The 14,628-nt window shown below is 39.2% G+C and overlaps 1 protein-coding gene across 1 annotated transcript; it reads left to right on the top strand.

Annotated features, from left to right (window-relative positions):
* Window positions 1-12,370: 12,370 nt before the first annotated feature.
* On the top strand, window positions 12,371-14,416 carry LOC128643901 (guanine nucleotide-binding protein G(i) subunit alpha-1). Its single transcript, XM_053696675.1, has one exon. The coding sequence runs from the start codon at window positions 12,623-12,625 to the stop codon at window positions 13,607-13,609; it is 987 nt and encodes a 328-aa protein (XP_053552650.1). The 5' UTR covers window positions 12,371-12,622; the 3' UTR covers window positions 13,610-14,416.
* Window positions 14,417-14,628: the final 212 nt, after the last annotated feature.

Genomic DNA, 14,628 nt, shown 5'->3' with positions numbered 1-14,628 from the left:
TTATTGGTTATGTTTTCACTTGATTTACAAGTAGGGGATTTTAATGGGAGAGAACATGTCACTGTTTCATTCTTAATTTAACCTCATGGCTACTATTATAGCAATAGGCAACCACCTTCTTCAGCACTCAAAGGATTATATCTGAAAGCTGTAACTACTAACAAAAACTGTATCAAAAGGAGTACTGCAAAGTTAAAGGGACATGAAACCCAAAATTCTTCTTTTATGATTTAGGGAGAAACTTTCCAATTTACTTATATTATCAAACTTGCTTTATTCTCTTGGTATCACTACTGGTTTCTAAATGAACACATGGGTGAGCCAGTATATATATATGCAGCCACCTATCAGCAGCTAGAACCTAAGTAAACCTTTCAGCAAAGGATAACAAGAGAAGGAAGCAAATGAACTAATAGAAGTAAATTGGAAAGTTGTTTTAATCTGTATGCTCTCTGTCTAAATCATTAATGTCTAATTATAACTTTACTGTCCCTTTAATAAACATATATACAGTATGTCCTCGCTGTGACTGTTTGCAAAAATGAAAGCTGAAAAATGGGTGAAGGGTAAAGAAAAGCTAATGTTAAAAGACAGAAGTTTTTGAGCACGGTTACTGGCCACAAATATAGTAACACATAAACAGAAACAGTATTAAAAAACATAATTTATGCTTACCTGATAAATTTATTTCTCTTGTAGTGTATCCAGTCCACGGATCATCCATTACTTATGGAATATATTCTCCTTCCCAACAGGAAGCTGCAAGAGTCCACCCACAGCAAAGCTGCTATATAGCTCCTCCCCTAACTGCCATATTCAGTCATTCGACCGAAAACATGCAGAGAAAGGAAAAACCATAGGGTGCAGTGGTGACTGTAGTTCAAATGAAAAAATTACCTGCCTTAAAGTGACAGGGCGGGCCGTGGACTGGATACACTACAAGAGAAACAAATTTATCAGGTAAGCATAAATTATGTTTTCTCTTGTTAAGTGTATCCAGTCCACGGATCATCCATTACTTATGGAATACCAATACCAAAGCTAAAGTACACGGATGATGGGAGGGACAAGGCAGGTACTTAAACGGAAGTTACCACTGCCTGTAAAAAACCCTTTCTCCCAAAAATAGCCTCCGAAGAAGCAAGGTATCAAATTTGTTAAATTTGAAAAGTATGAAGCGCAGACCAAGACTCCGTCTTGTAAATCTGTTCAACAGAAGCCACATTTAAAAAAGGCCCAAGTGAAAACCACAGCTCTAGTAGAATGAGCTGTAATCCCTTCAGGAGGCTGCTGTCCAGCAGTCTCATAAGCTAAATGAATTATGCTTTTTAACCAAAAAGACAGAGAGGCTGCTGAAGTCTTTTGACCTCTCCTCTGTCCAGAATAGACAACAAACAAGGTGAACGTTTGATGAAAACTGTAGTAGCTTGTAAGTAAAACTTTAAAGCACAAACCACGTCCAATATTGTGTAATAGACGTTCCTTCTTTGAGGAAGGATTAGGATACAAGCATGGAACAACTATCTCTTGAGTGATGTACTTGTTAGATACCACCTTAGGAAAAAACCCAGGTTGGTACGCAGGACTACCTTATCCGTACGAAGGACCAGATAAGGAGAATCACATTGTAACACAGATAACTTGGAGACTCTACGAGTCGAGGAATTAGCTACCCAAAAGGAACTTTCCAAGATAAAGATTGATATCTATGGAACAAAAAAGGTTCAAACGGAACTTCTTGAAGAACCTTAAGAATCAGGTTTAAGCTCCATGGCGGAGCAACAGTTTTAAACACAGGCTTGGATCTAACCAAAGCCTGACCAAATGCCTGAACGTCTAGAATACCTGCCAGACGCTTGTGCAAAAAAAATAGACAGAGTAAAAATCTGTCCCCTTTTAAGGAATTAGCTGACAACCCTTTTCTCAAAAACATCTTGGAGAAAAGATAATATCCTGGGAATCCAGACTTTACTCCATGAGTAACCCTTGGATTCATAACAATCAGATATTTACACCATATCTATGTTCAATTTTCCTAGAGACAGGCTTTCATGTCTGTATTAAGGTATCAATGACTGACTCGGAGAAGCCATGCTTTGATAACATCAAGCGTTCAGTCTCCAGGCAGTCCATCTCAGATTGATTCTATTTAGATGGTTGAAAGGACCCTGAGGTAGAGGGACCTTTCTCTGAAGCAGAGACCGTGATGGAAAGGATGACATGTCCACCAGATCTGCATACCAGGTCCTGCGTGGCTACGCAGGCGCTGTCAAAAACACCAAAGCCCTCTCCTGCTTGGTCTTGACCTCCGGAGGAAATCCCACTCCCCCGGAAGAAAAGTCTGACGACTTAGAAAATCCACCTCCCAGTTCTCAACACCTGGGATATGGATAGCTGATAGACAAGAGTGAGTCTCTGTCCAGTAAATTATTGTAAGGCTTCTAACATCGCTAGGGAACTTCTGTTCCCCCTTGATGGCTGATGTAAGCCACAGTCGTGTATATTGTCCGACTGAGTATGATGTACCTTAGAGTTGCTAACTGAGGCCAAGTCTGAAGAGCATGGAATATCACTCCCAGTTCCAGAATATTTATTAGAAGGAGGGTCTCCTCCTAAGTCCACTATCCCTGAGCCTTCAGGGAGTTCCAGACTGCATCCCAACCTAAAAGGCTGGCATCTATTGTAACAATTGTCCCATCTGACCTGCGGAAGGTCATACCCTTGGACAGATGGACCCGACATAGTCACCAGAGAAGAGAATCTCTGGTCTCTTGGTCCAGGTTTAACAGGGGGACAAATCTGTGTAATCCCCGTTCCTCTGACTGAGCATGCATAGTTGCAGCGGTCTGAAATGTAGACGTGCAAACGGTACTATGTCCCTTGCCGCTACCATTAAGCCGATTTCATTCATGTACTGAGCCACCGAAGGGCGCGGATGGGATGAAAAAAACACGGCAGAAATTTAGAAACTTTGACAACCTGGACTCCGTCAGGTAAATTTTCATTTCTACAGAATCTATCAGAGTCCCTAGGAGGGAAACCCTTGAGATTGGGGATAGAGAACTCTTTCCTTGTTCACTTTCCACCCATGTGATCTCAGAAATGCCAGTACTACGTCCGTATGAGACTGGGCAATTTGGATGTTTGACGCCTGTATCAGGATGTCGTCTAAATAAGGGGCCACTTCTATGCCCCGCGGTCTAAGGACCGCCAAAGCGACCCCAGAACCTCCATAAAGATTCTTGGGGCTGTAGATATCCCAAAGGAAAGAGCTACAAACTGGTAATGCCTGTCTAGAAAGGCAAACCTGAAAAACGATGGTGATCTTTATGCATCACAATGTGAGGATAAGCATCCTTCAAATCCATTGTAGTCCTCTATTGACTCTCCTGGATCATAGTTAAGATGGTACGAATAGTTTCCATCTTAAATGACGGAATTCTGAGGAATTTGTTTAAGATCTTTAGATCCAAAATAGGTCTGAAGGTTCCCTCTCCTTGGGAACCACAAACAGATTTGAGTAAAAACTCTGTCCCTGTTCCTCTCTTGGAACTGGATGGATCTCGTACACAATGTAAGAATGCCTCCTTCTTTATCTGGTTTGCAGATAATTGTGAAAGGCGAAATCTCCCCTTTTTTGGGGGGGGGGAATCTTTGAAATCCAGAAGATATCTCTGGGATATAAATTCCAATGCCTAGGGATCCTGGGCATCTCTTGCCCACGCCTGGGCAAAGAATGAAAGTCTGCCCCCTATAGGATCCGTTACCGGATAGGGGTCCGTTCCTTCATGCTGCCTTAGAGGCAGCAGCAGGCTCCTTGGCCTGCTTATCTTTGTTCCAGGTCCGATTGTCTCCAGACCTCCTTGGACTGAGCAAAAATTCCCTCTTGTTTTGCCTTAGAGGAAGAGGATGCCACACCTGCCCTGAAGTTTTTAAAAGGTACGAAAATTAGACTTTTTTTTTTTTTTTTTGCCCTTGATTTAGACCTATCCTGAGGAAGGGCATGACCTTTTCCTCCAGTGATATAAGCAATAATCTCCTTCAAACCAGGCCCGAATAGGGTCTGCCCCTTGAAGGGAAGTTAAGTAGATTATTTATTAAAGTCACGACAGCTGACCATGATATAAGCCATAGCGCTCTGCGCGCCAGTATAGTAAAAAACAGAATTCTTAGCCGTTAGTCTAGTCAAATGAACAAGGCATCAGAAAACAAAGGAATTGGCTAGCATAAGCTTGTCAAATATATTCATCCAATGGAGTCGCTTAACTGTAAAGCCTCATCAAGAGACTCAACCCAGAACGCCGCAGCAGCAGTGACAGAAGCAATGTATGCAAGGGGCTGCAGGATAAAACCCTGTTGAATAAACATTTTTTATCCATTGGATCTAAAAAGCACAACTGTCCTCGTCAGAGGTAGTGGTACGCTTAGCTAGAGTAGAAACTCTTCTCTCCACCTTAGGAACTGTCTGCCAGAAGTCCCGTGTGGTGGTAACTATTAGAAAACATTCTTCTAAAAAATAGGAGGGGAAGAGAACGGCACACCTGGTCTATCCCATTCCTTATTAAAAAAACATAATTTATGTAAAAACTTACCTGATAAATTCATTTCTTTCATATTAACAAGAGTCCATGAGCTAGTGACGTATGGGATATACATTCCTATCAGGAGGGGCAAAGTTTCCCAAACCTTAAAATGCCTATAAATACACCCCTCACCACACCCACAAATCAGTTTAACGAATAGCCAAGAAGTGGGGTGATAAGAAAAAAAGTGCGAAGCATATAAAATAAGGAATTGGAATAATTGTGCTTTATACAAAAAAATCATAACCACCACAAAAAAGGGTGGGCCTCATGGACTCTTGTTAATATGAAAGAAATGAATTTATCAGGTAAGTTCTTACATAAATTATGTTTTCTTTCATGTAATTAACAAGAGTCCATGAGCTAGTGACGTATGGGATAATGACTACCCAAGATGTGGATCTTTCCACACAAGAGTCACTAGAGAGGGAGGGATAAAATAAAGACAGCCAATTCCTGCTGAAAATAATCCACACCCAAAATAAAGTTTAACAAAAAACATAAGCAGAAGATTCAAACTGAAACCGCTGCCTGAAGAACTTTTCTACCAAAAACTGCTTCAGAAGAAGAAAATACATCAAAATGGTAGAATTTAGTAAAAGTATGCAAAGAGGACCAAGTTGCTGCTTTGCAGATCTGGTCAACCGAAGCTTCATTCCTAAACGCCCAGGAAGTAGATACTGACCTAGTAGAATGAGCTGTAATTCTCTGAGGCGGAATTTTACCCGACTCAACATAGGCAAGATGAATTAAAGATTTCAACCAAGATGCCAAGAAATGGCAGAAGCTTTCTGGCCTTTCCTAGAACCGGAAAAGATAACAAATAGACTAGAAGTCTTACAGAAAGATTTCGTAGCTTCAACATAATATTTCAAAGCTCTAACAACATCCAAAGAATGCAACGATTTCTCCTTAGAATTCTTAGGATTAGGACATAATGAAGGAACCACAATTTCTCTACCAATGTTGTTGGAATTCACAACGTTAGGTAAAAATTCAAAAGAAGTTCGCAACACCGCCTTATCCTGATGAAGAATCAGAAAAGGAGACTCACAAGAAAGAGCAGATAATTCAGAAACTCTTCTGCAGAAGAGATGGCCAAAAGGAACAAAACTTTCCAAGAAAGTAATTTAATATCCAATGAATGCATAGGTTCAAACGGAGGAGCTTGAAGAGCCCCCAGAACCAAATTCAAACTCCAAGGAGGAGAAACTGACTTAATGACAGGCTTTATATGAACCAAAGCTTGTACAAAACAATGAATATCAGGAAGAATAGCAATCTTTCTGTGAAAAAGAACAGAAAGAACAGAGATTTGACCTTTCAAGGAACTTGCGGACAAACCCTTATCTAAACCATCCTGAAGAAATTGTAATATTCTCGGTATTCTAAAAGAATGCCAAGAAAAATGATGAGAAAGACACCAAGAAATATAGGTCTTCCAGACTCTATAATATATCTCTCTGGATACAGATTTACGAGCCTGTAACATAGTATTAATCACAGAGTCAGAGAAACCTCTTTGACCAAGAATCAAGCGTTCAATCTCCATACCTTTAAATTTAAGGATTTCAGATCCTGATGGAAAAAAAGGACCTTGAGACAAAAGGTCTGGTCTTAACGGAAGAGTCCACGGTTGGCAAGAGGCCATCCGGACAGGAACCGCATACCAAAACCTGTGAGGCCATGCCGGAGCTACCAGCAGAACAAACGAGCATTCCTTCAGAATCTTGGAGATTACTCTTGGAAGAAGAACTAGAGGCGGAAAGATATAGGCAGGATGATACTTCCAAGGAAGTGAAAATGCATCCACTGCCTTCGCCTGAGGATCCCGGGATCTGGACAGACACCTGGGAAGTTTCTTGTTTAGATGAGAAGCCATCAGATTTATTTCTGGAAGTTCCCACATTTGAACAATCTGAAGAAAATACCTCTGGGTGAAGAGACCATTCGCCCGGATGCAACGTTTGGCGACTGAGATAATCCGCTTTCCAATTGTCCATACCTGGGATAAAAACCGCAGAGATTAGACAGGAGCTGGATTCCGCCCAAACCAAAATTTGAGATACTTCTTTCATAGCCAGAGGACTGTGAGTCCCTCCTTGATGATTGATGTATGCCACAGTTGTGACATTGTCATATCTGAAAACAATGAACAACTCTCTCTTCAGAAGAGGCCAAGACTGAAGAGCTCTGAAAATTGCACGGAGTTCCAAAATATTGATCGGAAATCTCACCTCCTGAGATTCCCAAACCCCTTGTGCCGTCAGATACCCCCACACAGCTCCCCAACCTGTAAGACTTGTATCTGTTGAGATTATAGTCCAGGTCGGAAGAACAAAGAAGCCCCCTGAACTAAACAATGGTGATCTGTCCACCATGTCAGAGAGTGTCGTAAAATCGGTTTAAAGATATTAATTGAGATATCTTTGAGTAATCCCTGCACCATAGGTTCAGCATACAGAGCTGAAGAGGTCGCATGTGAAAACGAGCAAAGGAGATCGCATCTGATGCGGCAGTCCTAAGACCCAACATTTCCATGCATAAGGCTACCAAAGGGAATGATTGTGACTGAAGGTTTTGACAAGCTGATATCAATGTTAAACTTCTCTTGTCTGACAAGGACAGAGTCATAGACACTGAATTTATCTAGAAACCTAAAAAGGTTACCCTTGTCTGAGGAATCAATGAACTGATTGGTAAATTGATCCTCCAACCATGAACTTGAAGAAACAACACAAGTCGATTCGTATGAGATTCTTCGAAAATGAGAAGACTGAGCAAGTACCAAGATATCGTCCAAATAAGGAAATACCAAAACCCTATTCTCTGATTACAGAAAGAAGGGCACCGAGAACCTTTGAAAAAAATTCTTGGAACTGAGGCTAGGCCAAACAGTAGAGCCACAAAACTGGTAATGCTTGTCTAAAAAGAGAATCTCAGACACTAAAAGTGATCTGGATGAATCGGAATATGCAGATACACATCCTGTAAATCTATTGTAGACATATAATGCCCTTGCTAAACAAAAGGCAGGATAGTCCTACAGTAACCATCTTGAATGTTGGTATCCTAACATAACGATTCAATAATGATAGATCCAGAACTGGTCTGAAGGAATTGACCTTCTTTGGTACAATGAAGAGATAAAATAAAACCCCAGCCCCTGTTCCAGAACTGGAACTGGCATAAATACTCCAGCCAACTCTAGATCTGAAACACATTTCAGAAATGCTGAGCCTTGCTGTGTCAACTGGGACACGGGAAAGAAAAGAATCTCTTAGCAGGAGGCCTTAACTTGAAGCCAATTCTGTACCTTTCTGAAACAATGTTTCTGAAACCAGAGATTAAGAACGGAATTGATCCAAATTTCTTTGAAGAAAACGTAATCTGCCCCATACCAGCTGAGCTGGAATAAGGGCCGCACCTTCATAGATACTTAGGAGCTGGCTATAGGTTTCTATAAGGCTTGGATATATTCCAAACTGGAAATAGTTTCCAAACTGATACCGCTCCTGAGGATGAAGGATCAGGCTTTTGTTCCTTGTTGTGAGGAAAGGAACGAAATGATTATTTACCCTGGAAAGAAAGGGAAAGCAAAGTTGACTTAGAAGACATGTCAGCATTCCAAGTTTAATCCATAAAGCTTTTCTAGCTAAAATAGCTAGAGACATATACCTGACATCAACTCTAATGATATCAAAAGATGGTATCACCAATAAAATTATTAGCATGTTATAGAATAATAATAATGCTATAAAATTATGATCTGTTACTTGTTGCGCTAAAGCTTCTAACCAAAAAGTTGAAGCTGCAGCAACATCCGCTAAAAATATAGCAGGTCTAAGAAGATTACCTGAACATAAGTAAGCTTTTCTTAGAAAAGATTCAATTTTCCTATCTAAAGGATCCTTAAATGAAGTACTATCTGCCATAGGAATAGTAGTACATTAGCAGGAGTAGAGACAGCCCCATAACCTTAGGGATTTTTGTCCCAAAAAACTCTAATCTGTCAGATGGCACAGGATATAATTTGCTTAAACGTCTAGAAGGAGTAAATAAATTACCCAAATTATTCCATTCCCTGGAAATTACTTCAGAAATAGCATCAGGGAGATAAAACACTTCTGGAATAACTACAGGAGATTTAAAAACCTTATTTAAACGTTTACATTTAGTATCAAGAGGACCAGAATCCTCTATTTCTAATGCAAATAACACTTCTTTAAGTAAAGAACGAATAAATTCCATCTTGAACAAATACAAAGATTTATCAGCATCAACCTCTGAGACAGAAACCTCTGAACCAGAAGAACCATTATCAGTATCAGAATGATGATGTTCATTTAAAAATTCATCTGAAAAAAAGAGAAGTTTTAAAAGACTTTTATGTATACTAGAAGGAGAAATAACAGACATAGCCTTCTTAATGGATTTAAAAAATAAAATCTCTTATGTTATCAGGAACACTCTGAAAATTAGATGTTGACGGACAGCAACAGGTAATGTAACAGTACTAAAGGAAATTTTATCTGCATTAATAAGTTTGACATGACATGCAATACAAATAACAGCTGGAGAAAACAGATACCAAAAGTTTATAGCAGACTTAGCTTGGTAGCTCCAGCACTGTGCAGTGATTTTCCTGTAGTATCTTCTGACTCAGTTGCAACGTGGAACATCTTGCAATATGTAAAAGAAAAAAACAACATATAAAGCAAAATTGATCAAATTCCTTAAATGACAGTTTCAGGAATGGGAAAAAAAATGCCAGTGAACAAGCTTCTAGCAACCAGAAGCAATAAATAATGAGACTTAAATAATGTGGAGACAAAAATGACGCCCATATTTTTTAGCGCCAAAAAAGACGCCCACATTATTTGGCGCCTAAATGCTTTTGGCGCCAAAAATGACGCCACATCCGGAACGCCGACATCCTTGACGCAAAATAACGTCAAAAAATGACGCAACTTCCGGCGACACGTATGACGCCGGAAACGGAAAAGAATTTTTGCGCCAAAAAAGTCCGCGCCAAGAATGACGCAATAAAATGAAGCATTTTCAGCCCCCGCGAGCCTAACAGCCCACAGGGAAAAAAGTCAAATTTTTGAGGTAAGAAAAAATATGATAATTCAATGCATAATCCCAAATATGAAACTGACTGTCTGGAAATAAGGAAAGTTGAACATTCTGAGTCAAGGCAAATAAATGTTTGAATACATATATTTAGAACTTTATAAATAAAGTGCCCAACCATAGCTTAGAGTGTCACAGAAAATAAGACTTACTTACCCCAGGACACTCATCTACATGTTTGTAGAAAGCCAAACCAGTACTGAAACGAGAATCAGTAGAGGAAATGGTAAATATAAGAGTATATCGTCGATCTGAAAAGGGAGGTAAGAGATGAATCTCTACGACCGATAACAGAGAACCTTATGAAATAGACCCCGTAGAAGGAGATCACTGCATTCAATAGGCAATACTCTCTTCACATCCCTCTGACATTCACTGCACGCTGAGAGGAAAACCGGGCTCCAACTTGCTGCGGAGCGCATATCAACGTAGAATCTAGCACAAACTTACTTCACCACCTCCCTTGGAGGCAAAGTTTGTAAAACTGATTTGTGGGTGTGGTGAGGGGTGTATTTATAGGCATTTTAAGGTTTGGGAAACTTTGCCCCTCCTGGTAGGAATGTATATCCCATACGTCACTAGCTCATGGACTCTTGTTAATTACATGAAAGAAACATTTTTTTAGTAAACCTCTTTAGTTATTGGAAAAACATCAGTACACACCGGCACTGCATATTATTTATCCAGTCTACACAATTTCTCTGGCCCTGCGATTGTACACATTCATTCAGAGCAGCCAAAGCCTCCCTGAGCAACAAGTGGAGGTTCTCAAGCATAAATTTTAAATGTAGAAATATCAGAATCAGGTTAAATCATCTTCCCTGAGTCAAAAAAAAAAATCACCCACAGACTAAGCATATTGTGAGGTAGTATCATACATGGTTCTTAAAGCGTCTGTATGCTCTGTATCTACCCCCAGAGCTAACTGCTTTCCTTTAATTTCAGGTAGTCTGACTAATACTGCTGCCAGAATATTATTCACCACCTTTGCCATGTCTTGTAAAATAAACGCTATGGGCGCCCTTGATGTACTTGGCGCCATTTGAGCGTGAGTCCCTGAAGCGGGAGTCGAAGGGTCTGACACGTGGGGAGAGTTAGTCGGCATAACTTTCCCCTCGACAGAATCCCCTGGTAAAGAAACGCTATGGGTGCCCTTGATGTACTTGGCGCCATTTGAGCGTGAGTCCCTAAAGCGGGAGTCAAAAGGTCTGACACGTGGGGAGAGTTAGTCGGCATAACTACCCCCACGACAGAATCCTCTGGTGATAATGTTTTTAAAGACAAAAAATGATCTTTATTGTTTAACATGAAATCAGTACATCTGGTACACATTCTAAGATGGGGTTCCACCATGGCTTTAAAACATAATGAACACAGAGCTTCCTCTATGTCAGACATGTTAGAACAGACTAATAATGAGACTAGTAAGCTTGGAAAACACTTTAAATCAAGTTAACAAGCAAATATATAAAACGTTACTGTGCCTTTAAGAGAAACAAATTTTGCCAAAATTTGAAATAACAGTGAAAAAAAGGCAGTTAAACTAACAAAATTTTTACAGTGTATGTAACAAGTTAGCAGAGCATTGCACCCACTTGCAAATGGATGATTAACCCCTTAATACAAAAAACAGATTAACAAAACGAAAAATATGTTTTAAACAGTCATAACAGCTCCTACTTTTGAAGCCCTTTTGAGCCCTTCAGAGATGTCCTATAGCATGCAGGGGACTGCTGAGGGAAGCTGAATGTCACTGTTTGTAATTTTAACTGCACCAACTGTAACTTTTATACTATAACAGTGGAAATTGTTTCTATGCAAAATTTAAGCCAGCCATGTGGAAAAAACTTAGGCCCCAATAAGTTTTATCACCAAACATATGTTAAAAACGATTAAACATGCCAGCAAACGTTTTAAAACACATTTTTACAAGAGTATGTATCTCTATTAATAAGCCTGATACCAGTCGCTATCGCTGCATTTAAGGCTTTACTTACATTACTTCGGTATCAGCAGTATTTTCTTAGTCAATTCCATTCCTAGAAAAATATTTTACTGCACATACCTTATCTGCAGGAAAACCTGCACGCCATTCCCCCTCTGAAGTACCTCACTCCTCAGAATGTGTGAGAACAGCAAATGGATCTGCTAAGATCATAGAAAAACGCAGGCAGATTCTTCTTCCAAATACTGCCTGAGATAAACAGCACACTCCGGTGCCATTTAAAAATAACAAACTTTTGATTGAAGAATAAACTAAGTAGAAAGCACCACAGACTCTCACAACCTCCTATCTATGTTGAGGCTTGCAAGAGAATGACTGAATATTGCAGTTAGGGGAGGAGCTATATAGCAGCTTTGCTGTGGGTGGACTCTTGCAGCTTCCTGTTGGGAAGGAGAATATATTCCATAAGTAATGGATGATCCGTGGACTGGATACACTTAACAAGAGAAACATATCATTAGCTAAATTCAGTGATAAAGACAAACAATTATTGGTCTTTATGCGGCCTCTATAAATATTAAAGTGAACATAGTCCAGCACCAGTACAGATTATTACAGCAGCTGCATAATAAGTGATCTAATCCACCTTAACAGAAAAAAGCTGGGTGTGACCATGAGCTAGCGAATAAGGAAGAACTTCAGACACAAAACAGCAGCTAAACGTTAATATGTAAACTGGGTCTGTTTTATAGGAAACTCTTGCAAAACAACAGACGAGACTTTCAGATTTTTTTTAATTTGGGGTCAAACAGTTAATCTTTAAGTATATTTCTTTAAAATCATATTTAAGATGTATTTTGAAGGATTTTAAAAGTGTTTTTTCAGAGCATGTTTAGTAAATCCTGACTATAAATCTGTTGTTTGGGGTACATTATCTGATAAAGATACTGTTGATACCATGGGCTGTGTACAGAGCTGCAAAAACAGACCCAGAAGTAAAAAGATTGATCAATATCTGCAGCAGGAAAAAATGAGACTTCAGAGGGAAGTGAAAGTGTTGCTGCTTGGTACCAGGGAGTCTGGAAAAAGCACTATCATGAAGCAGATGAAGATTATCTATGAGGGGGACTACTCAGAGGAGGAACGCAGACAGTACAGAGCAGCTGTATACAGTGACACCATACAGTATATCACTGATATTGTAAGTGCCATGGAGAGCCTGGGCATTGGTTTTGGAGATGTGGCCAGAGCTAAAGATGCCAAGCAGCTGGCAGTGTTTGCCAGAGGTGCAGAGAAAGGGGTAATGTCTGAGGAGCTGGCTGGTGTTATAAAGAGACTGTGGGAAGATGTGGTGCATACTTGCTTCAGTCACTCTCCTCAATACAAACGCAATGATTCTGCTTTGTATTTCCTCAATGATCTGGACAGAATCTGTCAATCAGATTATATCCCTACCCAGCAGGATGTGCTTCATACCAGAGACAAAACCACAGGCTTCACGGAAGTAAATATCACGTACATGAACATAAATATTACTTTTATAGACCTTGGACAGGATGGAACAAATTTTATGAAGTGGATTCATTGCTTTAGTGAAGTTAACTCTGTCATCTTCTGTGTGGACATTAATGACTATGATCAGCTACTGGATGAGAATCATGAGAAAAGGAAATTGTTAGACAGCATCATAAACGCCACATATGCTTCAATTATTATCTTTTTCAACAAGGAGGATCTGTTTGACCACTCAGACTCTATCACATATGACCATATCCACAGTCAGTTTTTGGACTTGACATGGAAAAACCAAAGCTTTGTGCATTTCACATGTGCCTTAGACACTCAAAAGTTGAAAAATGTGTTTCATGATTTGATGTTCATCATTATGCAACCTTGTCGGCAACATTCATGTTTATACTGGGCAATGCTTGACATAACCACATAAAAACCACATAAAAAACAGGATGAGCAAATGGACATTTGTATAAGCTAATTTTTTTAGCATTTGTCTACCAGCATATGTAATTAGGGTGTGTAGACAGATATTCGTTTTACATGAGTAGTATTTTTTTTAAGGTTGAATTCTGGTGATTCCTGTCCGCATCATCAGAGCAGGCAGACAGGGTTATGGAGCAGCGGTGTGAAGACTCGCCAGAAACACGGGCCCTCAAGCTCCATACAGAGCTTGATAAATGAGCCTCATGGATTATGTTACATCTTTGTCTCTCATTACAAAGCTAGGGGACAATATTATTGCTCCAAATTTGGTGCGAAGTATTGCTTCAAATTTGGGGCACTAGTAGATATAGGGATAAAAATGAAATAAATACATTACATACTATAGCTAACTTCCTTTTTTTGGATAAATCTATTTGCACCATGTTTAACGCATGTAATACAAGTCCCACTCTCCAATGAAATCAGCCAATCTGATTCAAATATAAATTTTCTACTATCACTAACGAATCAAATTGCTCGATACTTGATTCACTTATCACTCAACAGAACTTGTAAGTGCCATTTGTTACATTGTGTATTATACTTTGAAAGTTATGTATCTGTGAAATTAATATTAAAGATAAACATTGATGATGACATTAGCACAGTGTAATATTTCTGACAATGATTGTAATAATCGAATGATGTTTGATTCAATATAATCTTAAACTGATAGCTCAAAGGTATATTCTACCTAACATTAAACTTTCATGAATCAGATACAGCAGAAATTAAAAGCACCTCTTTACTGTCATGCTATTTTCAGTGTTTTTCTTCATTGAATTTTATTTTCATTAAGAAATGTCATCTTATATGCCAGCCAATTTTTTAAACACAGAGATATGAAAGTCAAAATTGTTTAGAACAAAAAAAGGAATTTAGGGACATGTCTATATGTTTGCAAAAGATTTCTGAAATAACACATATATACATGTGCAAAGATATATGTAGAAATTATAGCATTAA

The sequence above is a fragment of the Bombina bombina genome, chromosome 1, assembly GCF_027579735.1.
Source record: "Bombina bombina isolate aBomBom1 chromosome 1, aBomBom1.pri, whole genome shotgun sequence".
NCBI classification, from domain to species: domain Eukaryota; kingdom Metazoa; phylum Chordata; class Amphibia; order Anura; family Bombinatoridae; genus Bombina; species Bombina bombina.
The sequence above is the reverse complement of the archived record's forward strand: the minus strand, read 5'-3'. Positions and strand labels throughout refer to the sequence as shown.

Bases quoted from the DNA above. Each gene is read 5' to 3' on its own strand.
- LOC128643901 (XM_053696675.1), top strand. From the start codon at position 12,623: ATGGGCTGTGTACAGAGCTGCAAAAACAGACCCAGAAGTAAAAAGATT.